Source organism: Planococcus citri, chromosome 1 (genome assembly GCF_950023065.1).
Source record: "Planococcus citri chromosome 1, ihPlaCitr1.1, whole genome shotgun sequence".
Classification (NCBI taxonomy): Eukaryota; Metazoa; Arthropoda; class Insecta; order Hemiptera; family Pseudococcidae; genus Planococcus; species Planococcus citri.
In genome coordinates, this window is record NC_088677.1 from 36,786,910 (window position 1) to 36,812,597 (window position 25,688).

At 32.4% G+C, this 25,688-nt stretch overlaps 1 protein-coding gene across 2 annotated transcripts in view; it reads right to left on the bottom strand.

The window, feature by feature from the left end:
* LOC135831744 (GTPase-activating Rap/Ran-GAP domain-like protein 3) overlaps positions 1-25,688 on the bottom strand; it is a 184,867-nt gene that overhangs the window by 145,027 nt on the left and 14,152 nt on the right. Inside the window, exon 1 of one of the 2 annotated variants that reach the window (XM_065344445.1) lies at positions 22,174-22,386. The exons of the other annotated variant lie outside the window; for it this stretch is intronic. Coding sequence (XP_065200517.1) covers positions 22,174-22,231 — 58 coding nt within the window. The 5' untranslated portion in view covers positions 22,232-22,386. Of the gene's footprint in view, positions 1-22,173; positions 22,387-25,688 lie in introns of those variants that run through there. 2 annotated transcript variants of the gene reach the window in all.

Genomic DNA, 25,688 nt, shown 5'->3' on the forward strand with positions numbered 1-25,688 from the left:
AATTTTATTTCCAAAATATTGCTTACGCAGCTAGGTAGGTTTATTTTTCTTCTTCGATACGTCTGTTGATTTATGAAGTAGAATTTTCAATTTAGACACTCGCGTCTATTTTAAATGCAAAAAAAAAAAAGAAAAAAAAGAAGCTGATTGTCTCGTTGAAGGAGGAAAAGAGACGCAACGTTGGGTAGGAGATACATACGCGATTTGAAACTTTAGGGGTTTAATAAAATTTCGGAAAGTTGGTGCGAAGTGATTTTCACGTGTTTATTTTATTTCATTTTATAGATAAATTTTTTGGTTCGAGTACGTGTAAAAACAACTCGCTTTATTCGAGCGAATACCTATTTTGATATGAAAATATTCGCTAGTTTGGGCCCCCAAGGTACTGGAAAAAAATAAAATAAAAAAGGGAACTTGCATTAGTGAAATAACTCACCACACGCAAGAAGGTCGACTAGAGTTACGAGATTTGTTACAATGAAGTTGGCGACAATTTGCAGGAAAAAGTCAAAAAAATACATCAGCTAAAGCGAGCAACTGTGACAGAGGTAAGGTCGAACACACGAAACATAATTATAGGTGAAAGGATGGCACCGTGAAAATTTAGACAAGTTGGTCCTTCGAGAGCTATAAGCAAATCTAACTAACGTAATCCATTTCTTCGTGTCGCTGAGTTTCTTTTAATTCTAACCTTACTATACATTTTCATATTTAGGAAAAAGTTGAACTAAATGCGTATCGTATACGAGCTTTTACATGTATCTACTTAGCTACCAAAGTACGAGTATAATTCAACTCATGCTACACGTTGGAATTAATACAGGCACCTAGCTAATTTTAAAAGTTATACTTTATCGTCCCACACTGCACAGGTAAGGTACCTAATATACGAGCTATTTTGAGATACTTTTTTTTTGCGAGTTTTCTTACCTTTCAAAAGACATATTATCCAAAATGGAAAATTTCACTGCGTAATTCCATAACAGCTTTTGAATTCGCTTTTCACCCACGTTAAGTAGGTATACCTACCTACACCGTAGAGTGTAGAGAAGTCGATCGTGAATTAAAAATGAAGAAATTTCCAGTGAAAAATTTATAACCACCTCGGAGACTGCATTACTCGCTAATAACCGTGTTTATGCATTTTAAATTAATTTCAATAGCTACATCGAAAATGCAACTCTATTTTATGGCTTCTCTAGACGCACCAAATCGAAAATCTCGTAAATTTTGCACAACACAAGTAGTAAAATTTCTCATTTACCTACTGGCCAGTTTCGAAATGAATTAGCTGAGGATAATATTCTACTTCGTGTAGGTATCTATATATAAATCAACAGTCTATTAATGAAATATGTACCTGTATCAACCATGAAAATCTACACTTTTAAATCTCTAACTAAAGTAAATATAAAGCTAGATGGTAATGTAAGCCAACTACCAACCTGTCTCCCATCTTCTTGGATCATGAATAACGCTGTGAAGGTTTAAACTTTTCATTCAAGCTCAAAACCCTACGAGTGTAATTTCTGTTTGTATTATCAAAACAGGGTCAAGAGGGAACGGTTTTGAATGAATATACCTTAATGGTAGGAACTAGTATTACGTTGCGGTATATTAAACACAAACTATGAAAAAAAAATATATATTAAAAAAAAACAAACATGATACCGAAACTGAAAAAACTTTGCTTTTTATTTCTACCAAAGTCATAAAAATTACGAGGTGGTGAAAAAAAGTTTCATTTTGCTTAAAAAATAATATCGGACTTTGCGAACGCATGCGTCATTTTTTTAGTTCAACAATTTTGAAATGAAACAATAAAAATGTACTCATATGTGTATGATTAAATTTCACTGATTGGCAAAGCTTTAAGATATATCCATGCGTAAATTTTCAAGTAGGAATTTCGCAGAAACGTGAGAAGAACGGGGAGACAATTTGAAAATCAAATTAAATTTAAAATTGGATCAAATTAATTCTTAAATCAATTTTATTTTCATTTTTTGAATTAGGTAGATAATTCCGTTTTAATTTGTTATCAATTTAGTTACTTCAAGATGAAAATTAATTTTGATCAAAAATTAAATTCGGTATGCTAGTCAAAAAATAGAAGTTGAATTGAATAAGAAAACGAAGATCGAATATTTGAAAATATAAAATAAAGAAAATTTATGAAAATTAAACCAAATTAATTCAATTTTTAAGTATCCGCTTAAACACCTAACAAAATTTTTATTTTTTTAAATGAATTTATTTTTCATTCATTTGTTTAATGAAGCAGTCCAGTTAGACTACCCAACAAGGTAAAAAAAAATTACACAACAATAAATGAACGTAACAAACAAACAGAATGAAAATGAAACAGTCCAACCACTACCTATACTGCTTAAATTCTGCAGACAACTTTCCTATGATAATTTATTTTGATCAAAAATTAATACTTAATATACCTTCTAAAAAAAAATTGAATCAAGTAATTTGATTTAAAAAATGAAGGTTGAATCTGTGATCACAAAACAAAAACAATTCAATTTCAATTTTGCTTTTTTCAGTTCCAGTTTTTAAAATGAATATCGAATCAATTTCAAAAAATAAAAATTATCTACCTACCTAAATTTTTATAGAAAATTAAAATTTGAAATTAATCAACAGAATCTAATTTAAAATTATTTGTTTTTAGGTATTGCGTGTACTATACTAACTGCAGTCCAAAAAAAAGTATGCATGTTGCTTATATGTACATACTACATACCTACTTATTCTTCATTTTTACAAGTTGGATTATAAATAAACATTTGAAGTTTGAAATCAAACATTACCCATAAGAAGTGATACCTATCACCTACATAACATATTTTATCAAATTTTCAACCAACTTAATTACATTACCTGTCGAGTGTCGACTGTATCCTGCGACAAAATGTGCAAATATTTATTGCACACTCGCTTACAAGTTATTAAGTGATCATTATGGGTACAGGTAAACAGGACGAAATACTCGGGAACAATAATTTTAATTTTCACCATAAATTCAAAAAAGGAAAAAAACGAAAAAAATGCTACGAAAATAAGTTATTTAGGTACCTATGTTTCTTTTGCAACAGATTATTACTATTATTATTTTTTTGCAGACCCAAAAATTAAGGGGAAAAAATCATACCGCCGAAGGTAAGTATTCGAACCGCCTGTTAATTTATTCATTAAAACAAATGTTTCGTTTTAAAAGACCGGAATATATTATCACGCCAGTGAAAATTTCACCTTTATGGTTAACGTTAACAAGTACATACATATACCTACTATAGGCTCGACCCAAAGCTGAAATGAGTTCTTCGTTGGTAAGTATTAAATGCTTCGTTATACTTATTCGTGTTGAAAACATCTATATAGGTAGAGGTACCTACATAGCTACCTACAATATAAGCTTGTAGAGGAATTTTCTTCACACGTGTTATTTAATCCTCAGCCATGTTACATCTTATTTGTATAATCGTTACTCATAGTTAGGCATGTCTATGTACCTACTTAGTCTGTTTCAAAAATGTAAGCAAATGACAAACATCTTGTACTCGTTGTTTAAAATAAAAATTCAAATTATAACATCATCGAATGTGGTCATTCTTTTACATGCCTATTATATTGATCGAAAAAGTACAATTTCACACAACCACTTGTTACACCTCGAAGAAAAAAAATTAAATTTTTGGAAGATATTACACGAGCTGGTCCATTTGAAATTTTCAGCAATTATTGACTCACAATGTTTTTGATAGGTCCATATACATACCATCGATAAATTAACGATCGAAGAAGTACCCCGTGACGAAAAAGTTCAATTCAGTATTCTAAAGCTAAAAAATCGAAAATGCTTGTAGAAAAAAAAACCAACGCATCCTCCGTTATTTACTTCTTTTAGCATCGCTCAGCCTTGCGAGGCAAAGAAACAATGTCATTAACATATCCACAATAAAGTTTTGTAGCGTCATATTTAAGATGTAACCGATTTCACTCGATACTGACATTAAAGTTGACTTGGTAAAAGCTTATCAGTAAATTCCGGCGTGCTTTGAGAAAACATTTCTACGACGCCTTTTATCGCGTTTCCGTTAGTTTTTCGAATTTTACAAAGTACAAGTAGGTACTCGTGTGTATATCTGCTGTTTAGTAACTTTAACTGAAAATGAGTCAGAAATATGTATGTCATATGTAACTAATTTTATTCATTAAAATAGGTACCTACATTACTCCAAAAACAAAAATTCGTGATTCAAAAAAAATTAGCGAAATCAAATTAGAAATTATTTATTTTGTAACATGAGCTGTGCAGGAGAAAGTGATCACATTTAGTATAGGTAGGTATAGGTACTGTACGTTTGGTTGCAGTCCCACCAAATTCAACTTTTAAGGCTAAAATTTGAAGCAATGTTAGACCGTCTTGGGATTCTTGCTCCCGGTCACACCTCATTCTACTCTCCAAGACCGAAATTTGGAGGCCACAGTGTTATTTTGAGGTTCTCGATCCTACAATGTTTCATCATCCCTTTCATGACTTGACAATGAAGAAAGTAATACATACAGCTTAATGATGAAAAACAATAAGCTAGCTGAGTCTGAGTCCACGCCCATAAACAAAAATTGCAAAAGAAATTCATTCCACTGATAAAATAATGTAGCCTACCTACGTAATTTAAAATCCGTAAAAAATCATTTCCGCCCCTTGAGATATTTGTAATACACCTCAGAACTCATTACGAGTATAATCTTCGTATATAACGAAACAATTAATCCGAATACTTAAGCATGTTTTATGTTTATCACGCTCGAACATTTTCGGTTTACGAGAACTGTATCTGAAATGAGGTGTTGGCGTATAAAATTCAAAGTCTAGTTATTCTTTAAAGAAACAGGTGAGCAGATATGATAACGAATACGTGAAATGAAGTGTTAAGCATTACTGGGTAATGTAATTTGTTGTTTACTACGTGAAATATTCAGCTTCTTAGAGTGTCGTTTTAATTAATAATTTGCAGCACGCCTTTCAGCATTTTCAGTATTCCGTTGCAAGTTGAAATTTAACGTAGTTATGTAATTCGCGTGGTATAAAAGATGGTTAAAATTGTTATTGTAACATTTTTTTCCACCCCCGAAGGGTGTTTTATCACCAGATAGGAAATTTATTTTTTGGATACTTCGCTATTTCTGCGCTTACAAACCACGATCGACTTTATGCGGGTAGCTCAAAGAATTGTCGAAAATGGGACTGAAGTTTTAATGAAAAAATTAATAATACCGTCGTCATATCTTCGTCGAGAAACGAATTCTCCGCCGAGGCGAAGACATTTTCATGGGAATTCTGGTGGTTTGAGTTTATTTCAACGGTAAGAAATTTATGATTTTATGATAGCAAATACCTGGGTGGAAGAACTTACGACTCTTTGTGTATAGCTGAGCCTTTTAGATGTACTTACACGTAGTATAAATGTTCATTTAGTAAAAAACTTTTTACGTGCGAAAGATAAGAGCAAATATAGAGTTCGCCCATTAATGCGAGTTACCGCATACTTGTATGTTGTCGCCATGTTAGAAACCGCAGCTCTGTTTGCCAGTGAATGAATTTTCTCTCGTGATCCCACACACTATGTTTTCAAATGTTAACTTGTATCTTTTAGCGTTTTACCGCTTCAGACCGCGGGCAATTTACAGTTTCACTTTCGTTAGGTCGAATCGGAGAAGTTTTTCAGTAGGTAATCAGTAAGGGCAGCGTTGAGTTGCTGCTGAAAATTTGCAGAAAAATCATCTGCTTGGAAATATCGTCTCGTAATTAAGATTTATAGTGTAGGTATTTATCAAAACCATCGTCTTTTTTTTTCTCCATCCGTACCTAATTTGTTTTTTGTCTGACGCGAGAATAATTAAGAAGCCTCGTGTTAAGCCTCGAGAAATACTACGAAGCTTATGTTTCGATTAATTAAGGCTTCGTTTTCTTTCAGAAAAATTCATCTGATTAAATCGATTGCGTTACTTTCGTTATTGAGTATAGGAGGAGGGAGAAGGTCGAAATTATGAAGTTTCACGAATGAAATGAGCCGACGGTGTTTCGTTAAAAGGGCCAATCTGCATTTTTCAAGATTTTGTACACTCAGGGCAAAACTGCCTAAGCAGCCAGAGTTGGAAAGGTAAAAATGGCCAAACTGTCTTTTAGGTTAGAGCCAAACTGAATGATGCAGTTTGGCCCCCAAGACAGTTTGGCCCAAATACGGATGTAGTTTAAAAAATGAAAATGTCGAAAAATATATTTTTTGCTCATACATACATAAAAAAAGATCTTCAAAAATTCGTTCGTAGTTGAAATATTCCTAAAGTTGTAGATTCTGCTCAATGACACACCTGAAGATCTAAGGGTATTTTTTCGAAGAAATTTGGAGCCCAAAAATGCCGCTTCTTCACACTCAAGTCTTGAGTGGTTCTCCAACGTCCAAACGAGTTGATAACACTAGGCAACTATTTTGAACTTTTTTTTGGTGTTTGAGTTGAAAATGGGCTTAATTGATAGTTTAGACCCCAAAACAAAAAACAAAGTGAGTTTTTAAAATTTGAGTTGTTTTTGTGGTCAGGAGATACACTGAGAAAAATTTGAATAGTATAAATAATCATAATATATAGTAAACGTGCTCCAGTTTGGGCATTATAGTCAAAATTACTATAACTATAGTAAATGAAATACTATACGTATGGTAATATTTACTATATTATAGTATTTTTTATTATAATTATAGTATTTCATTTACTATAGTTATAGTAATTTTGACTATAATTCCAATACTGGAGCACGTTTACTATAAATTTATTGTAATTTATACTATACATTTTTCTCAGTGTACTGTCAAAGTTGGGAAAATGGCAGTTTTTACCCTACTTCAAGAGTTCGTAACGACATCAGTATTGTTTTTCGAAAAAAACCAAGGTCATTTTCGGATTCTATGCTTTTTTAAAAGTAAACTACTTTCCCCGATTTTTGATTTCCAACGTTTCAAGCGCATAAGACTAATTTTTCTAAATACGAAAAATTAAATTTGAACTTCGGGTGAACACAGTTCCACGCCTCGATTACGTGGGAATAACGCCAGCGTCGCGTGCTCTGAGTTTTAAAATAGGTATTATACAAATAAAAATCTTCCGTATGCGCTTGAAACTTCAAAAATCAAAAATCGGGGAAAGTAGTTTACTTAAAAAAGTGCGTAGAATCCAAAAATGACCTTGGTTTTTTTCGAAAAACAATACTAATGTCGTTACAAACTCTTGAAGTAGGGCAAAAACTGTCATTTTTGCAACTTTGATCATCCCTAGCTCCTGACCACAAAAACAACTCAAATTGAAAAACCCCACTCTGTTTTTTGTTTTAGGGTGTAAAGTATCGATTAAGCCCATTTTCAACCCGAACACAAATTTTGAAATATGACCTAGAAAAAGGATAGAGTAATAGATGGCTAATTGCAAATTTCGAGACACGTAACCAAGGGCATTTTTCCAAATGAAAATTACGGGCCAAAAAATATCTTACACAGTTTTCTCATTCATGACAAAAGTGGTCCATGGCCATGAAAACATGATTTGCAAAGGGAAATATTCGAGGTGTGTGTCTCCGATTTGAACTGAAATTTGATTTTTGGTAAAAACATAATTTGAAATCCCATAACCTAAATTTCAGCTACGTAAAAATTGATTTTTAGATTTTCAGCCAATTTTTCAAAATCCAAAAATAGCGATGTTCTTGAATTCGTGTTTCTTGGATAAATTAATTTCTGCTCCTTCTGGAGAGTTTCAAAAACACCAGAAAAATTAAAAATCACGAAGGAAATCCCAAACCGGCAGGGAATGATGGAATTTGGTTCGGGGGACTGAGGTAGTCAATATTGGTTTCAAACAGACTTTTCTCATTTTTACAGAAAAAGTACAATTAGGTACAAAAAAACTATACTTACGACATGAGAATTGCCATTTTTTGATTTTTAAAAATTCGCCACTAAAGATTGAAAAATCTATTTGAGTAGGTAGCTGAAATTTGGTTAAATATGTGGGTTTCTGACTAAAAATCGCATTCTCGTTGAAAAGAGTAGATAATCCCATTTTCTTCAAAATTGGATTTCTCATTGGATTTAATCTAGTTTAAACCGATCTAAACCGATCAAAAATCCAAAATTTTGGAATTTTAAAATTGATTTCAAAATTAATGGATAGGAAAACTTCTATATTTAAACTAGCACGAAATTTTTTTGAAAATATGAAGATAACTCGATTGAAAGGGCCACGAAGATGGTAAATCCGAGTATAATAGAAGCTGAATTTCATTTTTATCCTATTCACAGCCTTTTTTCAAAAACTGAAGAATCCGAAAATCTGCTGGAGGCTCCAGAATAGTTCAAAAGCATCACTAATCGGCTTAGTTAGGTCAAACACAGGGTACAAACCAAATTTCAAATCAAATCCATGTTCATTTTTGCAATAAGTTAGAAATGTGCTGCATTTACAAAGTCATTGATTTTTTCATGAGAAATGGACCTTTAAATTTTTAAAAACTCATCAAAAATCGGCAAATTAATTTCGAGTTGGAGTTGGGAAAAAATCCTCAAAGCCCAACCCTGAAAATAAGCATTGGTAATGTTTAACACTAGTCGAATGATATGGCTTTCAAAGTCTCGAGGACTTTTACGGCTCTATAACCAATAAATTCAATTCATTCTGAGAATGTCCAGATTGATTAATAAACGACCTACCCTTTGACCCAATTACATCATGTACAATCCACCATAATATAGGCATCAAGTTAAAACCAACGAATGCGGTAAACATAGCGCAAATTCCACGGCAAAAGAATTCGATATCGATACTATTTACTAGCTGATTTTGTCGAATGTGGGAGTGCATTAGTATTGTACACTGAGATGACACAATTCGGGGATAGGGAAAAAATCTATCGCGTGCTCGAATAAATTCTATCTTACGGTACGGTAAGTTTTACAGTTTTATACATTTCATACGTGGACTTCGTCGACATCGAAATTCTTTTTTGAACGTGTCTAGTATACTAAATATCGCAACCCTGTGTAGTACCTATAAGCTAAACCTATGTACACGTATATGTCCGCAGCATTTCTTACCTTGTGTAGTAAGTACTACAAAACACCACTGCTTTGACGAAATACATTAAGTTACACACCAGGATTATCAGATGAATGATCACAACATTGCAACTTGTATCGAAACGTACAATCGTCAATTTTGAAATACTACAACGTACATATTTTGGTCTCGGAGCATCGCGAGCTCGATGATGAATTTCATTTTAAAGAGTAAATTATTAAAACGAACTAAGGCATTAAAAAACTCGCGTATAAGAAACGTCGGCTTATGAATTCGCTACAACAACCTTTTCTTTTATCTTTTTGCCTTTGTCAGCCAGCGCAGAACAATATGTAATCATAAATCCTTAAAATTTCAAACAAACGCCGTGAATAATTTTGACGCGCGGAAATTATGTCGTGAAAAAGGCAAAACAATGAAGGAAAATGCGTATTTCGCCAAAGGAGGTGAGTGCAGAGAAGAACAGGAAAAAAAATTCTACGCACGTTGTTTTATCCGCCGTCGCAGGAGTAGTTGGCGAATAAACGAATTCGCTTCTTAAATCTTCTTTTCATCTTGGCAAAATACCTACGAGAGGTAACACAGTACATAACACACTGTACCGAGTGTAAGCCTAGCAATTAAATTCGACCGGAATATTTTAGCGGATGGGAAAAAAAACAGCAATACCTACACGAGTAAGTGAAAACATTAAGACGTGTTAAGGTATGTATTACGAAAAAAAAGCCAACCTCATATACACTACACAAAGGTTATGTTTCGATGAAATATTAAAACGCTTTCAGAGCAGCGTTTATGCCTTTCATATCTTTTTTTTTCAACATTCGCTGGTAATTTAAACAGCAAAATATGACGAAAATAAAAACCGCTTGTAGATAATAAAGTTTAAAATTTTTCTCATAATATGACGGTATGTTGTTGGAAATATTTGAAATTTTTTTCACCCGACGTCGTCGTGACGTTGATAGTTGGTACCAACAATAGGTACCCTTATTATGTTCCTTTTTCGTCGTTAATGTGACCATCCATGTATTGTTAGTGAAATTTTTCTGCTTTCTGGAGGACCATTTTTTACGCGAATAAATTCCTTAATGAATAACTTTATGTAGTCGGTGGGAAATTATTTTTTATGCGTCTAGTTTTTGTCCTTGGTATCGTCTCGAATTGGAAAATTTTTTCATAAAGGACAATAAGAAGTACCTAGACCTACCTACCTACTACTTACGCATGATTAAGCAATTTTACCCCGCGAGGCACTTTGATTTTGAAATTGTTTACATTTCAGCAACTGATCTTCATGAGATGATTTACAAAGCCTTAAATTTGATAATTTTTAATTTTGAAAAAATAAACTTTTTCGAAAAAACTATCCGGCATAGACGAAACCAGCTTGTGTAATTTCAATTTGACCTGTTGCTGTTGACTTTTGTTTATTAAAAGTAAAGAATAATTATAAAGTATTAATCGAATGCCAAAAAATAAATAAAACTTTAGTCGAAAGTCGAACCAAAATACAACTTACGAATGCGCAAAGTAACCCTCTAGGGTTTTATTTTTTTTTCTACGTTATTGATGCCATTTTAACAAAATATCGTGAAATTCAAAGCTCAAGTGCGTTTGCGTTTGAACTACGTAAAAAATTCGTCGAGAATTACTGACGATCGAGTGGAAATTAGTATTTAACTTTTGCCATTTCAATTAATCGAGTTTACGAGTAGGTATCTAGTAGATGGCTAGGTAGCAGTATAGTTAAGTAATAAAAATAGCATGTGAATTTTTAAAGCTCGAATCAGGCGCTAAAACAAAACCATCTTAGATTTTTGTATGCATAATGTAGTGTGACCTGTTGAGCTTTGAGTATTGATTTGCTTTCAACAATACCATTACCTACCCATGTTTGCTTTAGAGAATTGTAAAACGTCTGAGAAAAACCTTTACGATTCAATTAGGAAAACATTGATTTATACAGGTAGTAAATGGTGAATCAGGTGAATGCTCTTGGCAGACGTATTGGAAAAGTGTTGAAAAAAAAACGACAACTTTTTGGTCGTTGTATGCAGGAGTTGTGGTTTTACGTAGGTACCTACATAGATTTGTTTTTGAGCTACCTATAGAGATGAAAATCGAATGAACGAAAAGTCAGAAAAATACAATTTCTTGGAATTTGTTCAAATCCTCATAAATGTTAAGGAATTATATGGAATCGAATAATCACATTTTATTAGTGATAAATGCTGAAATTGGACCGTTTGGTCTAGAATTTTTCTATGTGTATGATCGATCAGGGCGGGTCATACAAAACGAACATATATATACTTATCCGGCAAAAAGTTGAATTTACCATTTTTCTTAAAAATCTCGTAATGTTTTTCTCAAATTATTTTCTAATTTCTATTCATGTTTCTTAAAGAAAAAGTGCAACATCCATTTCTCTATCTTGATTAGTTGAAAACATATGCAAATTTAAAATACTCGTAAATGTATAAAATTGCAGCAAAAAATTTCAAAAAATTTACCCATTCTTCAAAATTGTTCAAAATAAAACAGCATAAATAAGAAATAAGCAGTTATTTAATTTTGGATAATTTTGAGGAAATAATTTTTTTTGAATTTTTTTTTGAGATTGAACTTTGACAATTTCAAAATCACATACATTTTTTAAACTATTAATCAAGATAGGAAAATAGGCATAACATCTTTGAAAAAATCAAAGTGTTCCCTTCAAGACACAAAAGTATGAAAATACATAATAAGAAAAGTGGAAAACATTCTGAGATTTTCAAGAAAAATAGGTAGTAAAAATAGGTATAAAGTCTCCTCTCCAAGGAAAGTTTTAAATCATGAATATGGTTTTTGCTCAAGTGAAATCAATGTTTGGAATTCCAAATAAACAGAAAAGTCTGGCTCAATATTACTCGTAGAAATTCCATTTTTGAATTTTTGAAATAATTTCAGCAAATTCATTAATTTTTTTTCAAGCTCTGGCAAATCAGACATCATGACTACATCAGCGGAAATTTCATAAAATCGGTCATTTTTTTCAAAGTTTTTGTTACTCTGGCATAATGTCAAGAATTCGTAGTTGTTTTACAAGTTTTTAAAAGTCAGAGAGGACATTTTGAAAACAGATTGGAGCTAACAACATTTTTTCTCAATTTTTCAAGACTTCTAATAACATCTAAAAGTTGGAAATTGTTCTTTGCTATCAAAATCTTTGATAATGTCGAGAATTTATGGACATTTTTTACAAGTTTCTAGAAGTCTGATCTATTAAGAAAAAATTTTCACAATTTTTTCCAAGTTTACAAAAGTCAAACAAAATTTTGTTGAGTATTAACTCGATGCTTTTTCGAAATTGATTGAACTTTTTTCAAAGTTTTTAAAAATTCGGCATAATTTTATGAATTTAATCGTGATTTTTTTAAGTTTTTAAAATTCAGACAACATAAGATGGTAAAATCATAACTTTACTTCAAATATTGGTAGGTCAAAATTTGAATTTTTTCAGTTTGTGAAAGTTTGGCATTATGTCATAAAGTCAACTAAATTTTTTTTGTTATCAAACGTCACAATTATCTAGCTTTAATTTTAAAGCTTTGATAATATTTAAAATTGATCAAATTTTCTCCAAGTTTTCAAAAGTCTAACATTATGTCAGAAAGTCAAATAAATTTGTTTTCCAAGTTTTCATAAGTCACCGCCACATATATTTCGGAAAGACTAGGCCAGTGCAAAAAAATCTGATGCTACGCATCACAAACTTTCCGAACATTCTTCTGTTAAGAACTAAGCGAAATAATTGTAAAAATGTAAAATCGTAAAAATGAGAAACACCCGCCATCCCCATGGCGATGTGCCGTTTAATTATCACTTTGAAATAAAGCGTAACTAATTCGGACCGCGCCGTGCCTTATGCGTTTCTCCTGCAGTTGAACTAAAAGGAGACGAAACGTGTGTGATGTTTACCACGTAAAGACTAAGCCTTGACAAATGTTGGGGTTGCCTATACGTTCATTTTTCGCATTTAAAGGCTCATAAAATTTTTTCTATGGCACTTACGAACTCCAAATTCTTACTGTGGCGTCTTTACCATACTTCCGACCATCTGTGCAAATTTCAATGAGATATCATCATTAGGTCGCTTTTTATCGCGTGTACAGACATTTTTTGACACATACATACATACATACATACACATATACATATACATATACATATACATATACATATACATATACATATACATATACATATACATATACATATACATATACATATACATACACATACACATACACATACACATACACATACACATACACATACACATACACATACCCACATACACATACACATACACATACCCACATACACATACACATACACATACACATACACACATACACACATACACACATACACACATACACACATACACACATACACACATACACACATACACACATACACACATACACACATACACACATACACACATACACACATACACACATACACACATACACACATACACACATACACACATACACACATACACACATACACACATACACACATACACACATACACACATACACACATACACACATACACACATACACACATACACACATACACACATACACACATACACACATACACACATACACACATACACACATACACACATACACACATACACACATACACACATACACACATACACACATACACACATACACACATACACACATACACACATACACACATACACACATACACACATACACACATACACACATACACACATACACACATACACACATACACACATACACACATACACACATACACACATACACACATACACACATACACACATACACACATACACACATACACACATACACACATACACACATACACACATACACACATACACACATACACACATACACACATACACACATACACACATATACACATATACACATACACATACACACACACACATACACATACACATACACATACACATACACATACACATACACATACACATACACATACACATACACATACACATACACATACACATACACATACACATACAAAAACAATACTTTCCTATACATCGCTTCGCGCTGTTCGGAAAGTAAAAAAACATATCCATGTTGAAATCATCCATTTTTGAACACGTTTTTCAGATATTTTGTTTTATGTGGCCCTCTTTGATTGATCAACTAGTACATTATCCACATGGAAAAATTCGAAACAAAATGCACTATTTAGCGTCACAAAGCAAAAATCCTTTTCTATTATCGTCTTCGAGAAATAAAAGGTTAAAATTGCTAAGAAATTTGAAAAACAAAATTTTTCATAAGAACACAACTCAGCTCCTTCAATTTCAAAAGTAGACAAACATACCGTCCTGTGCTCAGCAGGAGTTGCCCATTTATCAGATGGCAGAATGTAGGTGCCATATAAAACGCTGACGATTGCTCGAATATGCATGGAAGTTGTTGAAAAATAGAAACACAGCACCGAAATAAAATATAAAAGTCAAAATGTGTCATGCCCTTCTCCCATTCGCTCAATACTCATATTATTGGATAGATAAATACTTTGAAAATCTAATCAAATGGAATCTAATGTTTTTTTCCACATTTCGAACGTCTCGCATATTGGGGAACGACCAATTTTACGATGTAAAAGTGAAAGTTAAAAATCAATGAATTTGGAGTGAAAAAACAAATAGGTAGTGTCGCAGTAACTAGGTATAGGTACTCATTGATAACACCATTATAACAAGTAATGGGGATTTTGAATTTTTTTTCTCTTTTTTTCAGGGCGAAGCAACTCCGCAACAACCATTCTCAAAAAGCGTTGAATTTTTCATAAGCGTATAGAGTGAAAGCGATCAATGGATATTTCGACTCGGCAGTTGACACGACAAAAGCTTAAATATCTCACTTTGATGTCCATTTCGCACGAAATACTACATGCGTAGGCCAATATGCATGCATTATTTCTTCACAATACGAATATAGGATAAAGGAGGATTTTACATCGATATTTTTTCGCTATGAAAAGCCAGAAATCACCCTAGGGATGAAATAAAGTAAGAAAGAATTCAGAAAAAAAATTACCTCGTTGACCAAACACGTACAAAATCTTTTTAGCTTATACCTATCCAACTTTTGGGATGTTAAAACATATTATATGCGTAATGTGCTTACATCTGACGAAAATACGTACTCGTAGGAATAATGACAGTACGTATAGCATTCATCAAAAAACCTACACCATATTGTAGCAGGCTAATACAATTTTAAAGACATGATTTTCCATTTTAAGCGGGTAATTGAAATCACAAAATGGCTCCGTAAAATTTTTCTAAAATAGAAAAAACTATAAGTAAAGGCACCTGAACAAACGAATCCTGCTCAAAAATCGACTAATTTGCTAATACCGCACAATTTTTTTAAATTAACCCTTCGAAACACCCAACCAACTCGATAAGTACAAAAGCTGGTCTTAAACGCCATCAAGCCAAGATCGCATTAATCAAATTAAAAACACCAACTTTAATCCGGCAAAGTTTTTTTTTTGCGAATTTAATACGCAGCCCCCATAGTAGTAAAGGTATCAATGCTATAAAACTAAACCAACATCAAGTTATCTATTCTCGCTAAAAAGGCGACACAATTTATTGCCGAGATCTTTAACCAATTACAAATGTACCTCTGACACCGCACAGCCATCGTACACTTTGAAACTGTAAAAACTAAAGCACTTTGTAAGTCGATAATAATAGTACAGCATTTAAGTATAATCATGAAAAAAGCTTTCGCTGAAATTTATAACACTTCGCTACATGTTGCTTCGTTTCCTTATATTATTATACGCCATTTTACAGTTAAATTCGCTCATTTTTTATATTAAAATTTGTTTTTGACTTTTGACACAAAAAAAAATTCTCGCAGGTACCTACAGTCGCAGTCACACTCTCACTTTCCCTTGAAAAATGCGTGAACAAAACCACACAACGTAACGACGGAGTTCAATTAATATAATTTGAACACGAGGTCTGTAGTGTTTTTCCGTCAAATGATTTTTTTTTGCTCGGTTTTGTACTTCGTTATGCTACCAACGAAATAACATCTGTTCGTTAACACGTTCACTCATTCCAATTACAGTTGGGTTTTTTTTTTAAGGTACGAGCATATTTCAACCGTTTTCCAACAGCTACCATTTCGTATGTAAAAGTTGGCCAAAAATTAAGCATACAAAGGGTAGAAAATTACTCTCGATTTATAAAGAAAGAAAAAAATTAAACCAAGGAAAAAACCATTTTTCATATAGCAGCGAAATAATTTTTGCAGTTTCTTTAGGTAGGTATTTCATGCGGTATAACTGCAATCACATAATAACCTACAAGTGGAAGCTTAAAACTACCCTATACTTAAGTGTAACTAGGAATTATACTTCATTGCTTCGTTCAACTGCAACAAAAAAAATTTAAGAGTTGAATGAATTTATGAGAATGGTGATCATAAAACAGGTAGGTACCTACAATATATTCTTTTATTGCCAAAGTTCGCATGTCTTAATCATATATTTTCTGACACTGCTGACGTCTATGGAGTTAATTTTTTTGCTACTTTGTTGTTGGCAAATCTCGTAAATTAAAAGCAACACAAAATGTATGTCCCTAAAAAAAATAATGGGCGTACTTAAAAAAATTGCGTTGAAATTGAGAATTCTTTGCGTGATGGTTCCAGAAATTCTGTTACTGAAGGACAATAACTTTGAAGAAGTGCAGATTAATTCGCTGCTTTGCCAGTAGATATTAATTTCCACTAATTATCTCGATATTCGAGAAGAACAAAGAAATTCTCAATTTATATTTTATCATTAGCGGGGGTTCCTTTTGTGCGAATAATTTTTCCCCGAACTCCGATGTATTTTATCGTTTATAAGAACATACCTATCTCTCATATTTTATTAATTAAGCTGTGATATTGTCAGAGTATCTTGTTTATGGCTTCGTTTGGCAAAGATGCAACTTATTAAATCGATAAAAATGAAAAGAAAAAAGAAAAAACTTGGTAAGTATTTTTTTTTTTTTTATCAAAGCATACACTATAATCTTTGCAAAATCATTTGTAAATCGTAAAATTATTCAGTTAGGTACTCGCAAACAGAATGATGCACAAAGTATTTTGAGTTTATGCCATCATTATAATAAGCATTTGAAGCTACGATTCAACTGATAGAAAATAATGACTCCAAAAGGTAGGTACCTACATTACACGATTTCGAGCTTAACGTGACATGAATATAATATTTTACTTTAACGGCTGCACAATAATTTTTAATTAATGGAAACCTATTCGAAACGTAGCGATAACAATCGAAAATGAACCGTAAAGAGAATTAAGCGTCAATTGAAATTTGATTTCAGCTTGATTCAGAATAGCAAGTTCGTTTACCGCGTTTAATTTCTGAACCGAAATGTAATATTATATACACAGCTGTAGATACTGGTAACAATTGCATTCGTTTCTTATCACGGACTTGTTTTATCAACAAGAGAAAGCTCAGTGCTATGAACTTGATTTAATGGTATAACGTAATACCTATACGTGCTTTTTATTCGATGATAAAACGAAATGTCCGACCAGCGACCACGTTCGTATAAATAAAATGTAAGCACTTTATTTTGTTTTGTTTGCAGTTCTGACATTTTTCAGGACCTTTGAGATTATTGTATGGGCCTTTATGATCGAAATATGGATAGATGTGGATGAACTGTCCTTTTAAAAGGTTTAGAATTTTAAAAAACGGAGTAAGTACCTAATTTTTTTTCTTAAAAAACTGACAAAGTTGCAAAAAAATAATAATAAAAGTGTGGATCAGATCTGATTATTAACGGTTTAGACCTTTTTCATTAGATCTGTGATCTGATTAGACCTGTTTGAATCAATTCGATCAGATTTCTGTTTAAATTTTATCAAATTTTTCATTTTTTTCAAAAACAATTTAATTAACTTTGAATTCTGCTAAAAACTGCTTGAGAAGAAATTGAATTTGAAGCAGCCCAAACAGATTTTGAAAATATTACAGGAAACTTCAAAAATTCACTAAAAATCGAAGCATGAATTTCAGCAGCTGAAATTTACGTTGGTGGCGTATTTTGGGGCATTTTTTCGATTCCTTTTGGTATAGTTGAAAAATTTTTTCGTCGAAAGGGATACCTACATCCCTTGACAGCTGATTTCAAAAATGTCACTGGAGGCTTCTACTGACTTGAAACGATTGAATTCGATTTCAGTAGTCTGTTTAGTGTTTACCATACATTATTAGAAGAATAAAATTTCTGCAATTTGAAAAGAAAATGCTCCATTGCAAAAATATAATAGCTTACTTTTGCTTTATAAAAAATGACCAATTCGTCTATTTCGTACGAATCAAACTCCCTAAACATGAACATGAAATTAGATCCATTATTATTCCCCTTTCACCCTTTCACAAAAAATCACCAACATTAGAGAAACTTTCGATTTAAAGAAATTAAAATGGGCTTTTTTACAGCTCGAATAATATTTCAAGTTGGACGTACTTACTTACTGATGAAAATATACAGAGACATCATATTGTTGTGATATCTCGACATCTATTTCGATAATAAATTAATGATACTATTGGATAAATATTAAGTACATTCCTCTATCGCTCCTCTCCTCGCCTAAACGCTAAGTGAAAGATACGAAAAGATGCTACATCATGCAGTTCAAACAATCGCCATCCACAAAGCTAAATTATTCGAAAAAAATATTAGCGGTAGGCTATACTTATTTACTTAGATTTTCAGATAAGTTTCTTGCGGGTGAAAAAGAAAAAAAGAAAAAAAAAACATTATTCAAGAAAAGCGTTTTACTATACCTACTTAGTCGAATCATTTTTCAATGCCACCAAACGTATAAATTTCGTTGATAGTTGATTTCAGAAAGTATTTGCAACTAAGTATAGTGATTTCCTACATTACTTAGTGTATGTAAAACTTTTCCATTATACGTAAACTTATATACGTGGTTCAAGAAGAAGAAAAAGTACGGTGGCCAAACTTTAGCAATTTCTGAATGAGCTAAAAGAAATCCATCAATTAAAAATCACATCGAAAGGGCTTATCGGTTAATGATTTTTTTGTTACGAATACAACGACGCGACGTAGGTACTTATTGAAAAGTTTTTATTTACCGGATGAAATTAAATTTTTCAAGGTTTTCTTTCATGATAAAAGTTTTTCTTAAGAAGGCATAAAATATAATACGGATGAGGATATTCAATCGTTTCAAAAGTTGCAAGATAAATTGCCGAACAGTTATACCAAGATTTACAGAAAAATACTTAGGTACTCTTGGTTACTTATACTTATTCATATTTCAAACATAAAGATCACGTTCACATATTTTTTGCGCTGAACTGCGCATTATCAACATTCATTTTTTTAAAAATAGGTAGGTCAACTACCTATTTTACATACTTTTGGGACTTTTCTGGTTTCAAATTAGATATCTCCTTCTACCTTCTTTAAATAGTATGTACTTATTAATCCAAACAAATGAAAAAAAAACAGCCCCGTTCATCTTCATTACTTACATGTATTCTACCAGATATTTTTTCAACCGCGAAAAGGGTATTCGGCCACATTATCGATTCAGATATGTATATCGGTTAATTCGTCGTTTCCAGTATAATTATCTTAATTAACAGCGTCAAAATTATGGGTAGGTCTAGGTACCGATAATATAAATATAATATGTACAAAACACTGAGAAACGAAAACAAAATATAAGCTTTGGGGACTCTCATTTAGGTACGTGATGAATGTTATCAAATGTTCGTTTACCTACTTATTGGCTTAAATGCGTCAATTTTCATTCCAATTCTATTTTTTTTTTTTTTAAATAAAATACCTCCTGGAATAACAGGAAAAATACAATGGCATTTCAATGCATTTGGGAAATTGATGAAAAAATGTTTACCTTTGACACTCTCGTTGAGCAAACCAGAGAAAATATTTTTAAAAATCTGACAAGAATAAAAATTAGCAAAAAATTAAAAATGAGATAGGACAAATTTTGCATGATCGATCCCTCCACCTTCACATTCCTTATTTAAAAAACCTCCAGGAGATCCCTTCAAAAGGCTCCAAGGATCTGTTTGAGATGATTTGGGGGGGGGGGTGCGTTTCATGATAACAATTTTCCTGCGTGAGACAGATGCAGAATAGAGCATCCACTTCCAGAGGCTGTTCCAAATTTCAACAAAAATACTTTCTATGCCATCGACATTTCCATCCCTATAAGAAAACGTCTCTCGCTTGGAGAAAATCCTCCAGCCTCCAGGCTCCGACTTCAACATTAAAGCCATTGAATTTTTAAAAATTCATTACTGAAAAAATTCCGATAGAAATCTTATGAAAATACGTACGAGTTGACTGCAAAATTTTTTGTTCAATTTTCACTTCGTTTTTTTGGGGTGGGGAGGGAGGGAAACAATCACTAAAAAAATCTAAGTAATTTTATCAATTTTTTAAATAAAAATTTCCATTAATAAAAAATGAAATTTTTTGCTTACATCAATGGTTAAATATATTAAATTTGTTTCCTCAAAACGGTCTTGAAATTTTAAAATTTTGAAAAAATGAGTTACAGTTTGAAGAGAAAGTTCTACAAAAATATATTTTAGGTGCATGATGAAAATTCTGTAAAAAAAATTAATAAAAGTTGAAATGAATGGAACAATTTTTGAAATAATTTTGTTATTTTTCAAAATACCTACCTCTGGGTTATTCACGCACTGATTTTGATTTAGCTGATTTTTTTTTACTGCGTGCTTAAGAACCCATAAGACAGCTAACAAAAAAAAAAAAAATATTGAAGAACCTGTGAGGATTGAATTTTTTAAAATTATTCGAAGACTGCATAAACTAATGAACAAAAAATTACCTGTGTAGTTCATATTCAAGAAAAAACACATTTCTGTTCACATTTAAATTACAATTACATTCAAGAAACACAATTTCGACATACGTGGGTATAATCATGTCTTTGGACACCATTTCATCAACCTACCATTATTATTTTAATGGACTTGAATTTTTTGAACTTTTACAACGATTTTTTGACCAAATTTGGGTACCTACCCACGGATACTAATTTGACAACAATTTTAAACCGCTCAGAATCCTAGACTTTTTGTTTGGATAGAGAACACCTGGCTGATTTTTTTGTGAACTATGGTTTATCGGTCATTAGGTGAATAAAAAATAACATCTCAGGTACCACATTGTTTTTTTCACATCTTGAAACAAAATTTATAGTAAAACATCTAATAGATCATTTCTCAGAAATTCTGAATAACTGAGCGCCATTGTTGTAATGACATGAATAATTGAAAGCCAATGTTGCCAAATTTGTTTTAAAAAAAAAGACATGAATTCACATTTTGTACAAATGAACTAAAAGATTCGGCAACCCTTGGAGAAAAAAATTGGGAAATAGGTACCTCTCACCATGCTACCTTTCAAAAGTGGCGCGTAGCCTACTCCTTTTTCAAATATTTAATTTAACTATCAAAGTTCATACCCGCGTCTTTGTATCATGAAAATACCTACAAAAAATCCTCCATTTTGACAACGGAATTTCCACAATAGAAAACACGAATAATGGCAACACGTTTTGCCTTCAATTGTGCGCAGTACGAAAGGTAGACAATAGGTTAACTCACATTAGGTACAATGACTTGTTAAAGCCTACAAACTTCAATAGTACAGGGCCATCAACCTGATCCAGAAAAATAGTCAGGTGATGCAAATTCGACAGCTAAGCATTCAGAACTAACGAGAAATCGAGAGTATTTCCTTAGTTGGTGGGGTTGCAGATTCCAGTAAAGCCATTTTGTCAGCCCATCAAACAAACGATACAACTTCCCATTCAAGATAAGTCCATAACAACTAACCTGAATCTGGGATCCATAGGAGCCACGCAGTGCTCCCCATAATCGACTTGATCGCCATCTCATCTACTCATTAATCGATTTCTACTCCTGGATAGTGATTCGATAAAAATATTCCACGATAAAAACACATTTAAATGCGTAAATTACAGCGAATAATTCGACTAGGTCGGAGAATAATCACAAAGAAAACCGCGTATCAATTCACCATGTCTCACGAATCCACGAAATGACTTATCGTTGTCTTTCGCACAGTTGCAATAACGCGAAAGCCTATAACCTAAAACCGTACACACATCATACCTATACCTACGAGTACTACATACCGAAGGAAAACAAAATACGTAATTCGAAAAGAACAGGTGTTTTATTAGCGTTAAATATCAGATATACTACTACGTAAACACATTTCGAACGTATTTCCATAAAGTTTAAAATTCAATTTGTCGAAAAGCCTTCTGGTAACACGTTTAAGACATATATGTATATGTTATGTATATTCCATTTCATGAAAGTTTACAGACGATTTTCAATTTCCCATGCGTAAAGGAAGCTTGTATATAGTTGTACGTATATAGCGGAGAAGTACACACAGTACACGGACGTTGCCAAAAATGTCATATTTTTCCCCTTTTCACTACCACATCTCTACGACAACAGCACCTTTGGGCGTACAACGTTACTTATCCATACTCGAATAGGTGGTAAAAATAGGCGCAATATCATCCAACCATTTGCAAAATGAAACTGGATACTTTTCATTTATTTACCGACATTGAAATTCGTATACATACATTGTGATTATTATTTGGATAAAAAATAAGCCATAGATGTAGAATGATCACCGCAGATGGTTATCAATTCAAAACTACAACGGCTACCCTTGGGGAATACTTTGCTAAAAGATTACGATATAAATGAAAAAGTCAACAATTTCTAGCACATCGAAAACATACCTACCGAATCGATGACTTGGTTTCAAACGACCTATACCATGAAATGGAGAGAAAAATTACCGAATAACGCAACCTGTTCTTTATTTTTCGAGCTTAACGAATTTCTAACCAATTTAAGCGCCAGATATCGTGATGGAAAAAATTCATGATACTCGAGCAGCGAAGTATATTTGATAATCGAGTAAAAAAATCTAATGTTTCGCAATTTAGCACCCATATCTGGCATGAAAATCAGTGTTTTTTTTCCTCCGTTGAGTAATTCGCAATATTTCGTTATTCGTATCTGATTACAACAATTCTACTGCTACGTGCATTGTTTAGTGTTATGTTATTTTATTTCAGCGTTAAATTAAGTTTTGAAAAAAATTTGTAATGAAACACGCGGTTGAAATAAGTAAGTAAACTCGAGTGTAATTTACCCAATAAATATTAAGTTTAGAAATATTTGTATTTGTAATGATGTCCGGATTATGTCGTATGTAATTTTTTTAAAATCAAGCCTATAGCTAACGAAAAACTGACACGTTTGCAATGAACACGCAATTATGCATCTTTCCATCTGATTCCATCGTTGAATGTATGTATGTTCAGGTAGTAGGGGTAGGTATAGTAGGTACACTGATTGACATGCGCTTGAATGATTTTTACCTCTTTTTTTTAGGATTTTTGAGCTCGAAACGAGAATAATTTCATTACACGTTTGTAACGAAGCACGACAGGATTTCAGTTTTGCATTTAGATTTGAATAATTTTTGTAAGTATTTGTAGGCAATCCAATAAACACCTACCTATTCCAATGAGAACGATTTTTAGAAAGTTTTGCAGAAAGTTGACCAAGTTTTCGAATGTAGAGTAGGTACCCTAATGTAGAATTCGTTACGATGGATGGTTTCGAGTGTTAATTATTAGGTATTTTTAATTTTGTGGCGTATTATTGCAGGATAATTCAATAATGAATAGGTATAGCCAATAGAAAAATAGATGAACGCCGCCAATGAACGAGTAAAAAAAGTGTATGTCATAATCTAAGGAAAAAACAAAGTTGGTAAAAAATTTACTTTAGAAGACTCGCAATGCAAGTTCGTTTCGCGTTTTTTTTTCTTTTACAGTTCAAGATTTCCATACGTTTGGTAGTTTAAGCAATTGATACGTGACCTGCCGACTATACGTTTTTCCACAATATTTTTCATAAAATAAAAACATTTCAAAAACATTTTGCCCAAAGCACATCAACTTTAGATTAGCAAAATCGTCAAATACAAACAATGCAGAACGAGTAAACCGATCCAGATATTTATACAGGGTACCGGGGATTCTTGAAAAATGACCGTGTACTTTTCCTTGACAAATTTCATTACGGTTGAGGCAGTTTTTATTTTTATTTTTTTTTCTTGAAATTTGAAAAGAACAATAAAAAGTAGCCTAATAAGACAATCTGAACATTTTTCAAAAAAAAAAATAAAAAATGAATAAGTAAAAAAACTGTTGAAAGTACGTCTACAGGTAAGTGAAGAAAGAGAAAGTATTGGAATTTTGAAACTTTAAGCGTTCTACGAAAATTTCATCTGCCCAAAATTGTAAAGAATTTAATTCTCTTTCAGATTACTGCCATCTGATTTTTGCTACGACACGTGCAATTCGCCTGGTACGCGGGAAACTAAAAGACTGGGTAAGTAAAAATCTTATCATGTTTACTTCAGTGAGCTTTTAGAACTTTTTTTGGTTCAAACACATCAAAATTTTCTTGAAAGTTAGGGCTTTCACCCACAATAATTTTTTTTTCAAAATTGTAAGCATAGTTGTAACAAAGTTTTGAAAAACAGTGCAATGTAAAAAAAAAGCACTTCTGAACACATTCTGATTCAAAATTTTATTCTTCCACGAAATCGTTACCACTAAATTACTTATTTTTCGACCATGTCAGTATTGTTGCGATCTTGCTTCTGTATACGTTGTGACCGAAGCTCAATCCAAATTTCAACTTTGGTGAGAGCACTTATTGTTCTCTTACATCACTTACTAATATTTTGGATCAATTTTTTTCATAAAGAAAGTACCTACACATGCGTTTCTTGGGAACTTTGCACATGTAAAAAATGGTTTTTAAAACACGATAACATGGTGCGAATATAATACTTATATACTTAGTTAAAAGATTTCTAGAGTTGCAGCTTCACAATAACACAATGCAGGATATATAGGGTATCTTTTTGAAAAAAAATTGGCCAAAAGATACCTACATTCTTCTCAGTTCTCACTCGTGTTGAAAGAGGACACTAAAATGCATTGCAAGAGGGAATATATCCGAGAAAGAGGATTCTTAGATTTGTAGCTGCCTAATCGCACATTTCAAGATTTAAGAGAATTTTGTTTGAAAATAATCTCAATGGATATAGGGCAGGATAGGGGCGCATCCCTATTCTACATCCAACAACGCAATTAACAGGTAAGTATATAACCCGATGATGGAAGCAGCTAAAGCTAAAGATTTGGCTAGTTCGTACTTTGAAACAAGGAACACCACACTTTGCGAACAATTTTACGTAAATAACGAACCTTTAC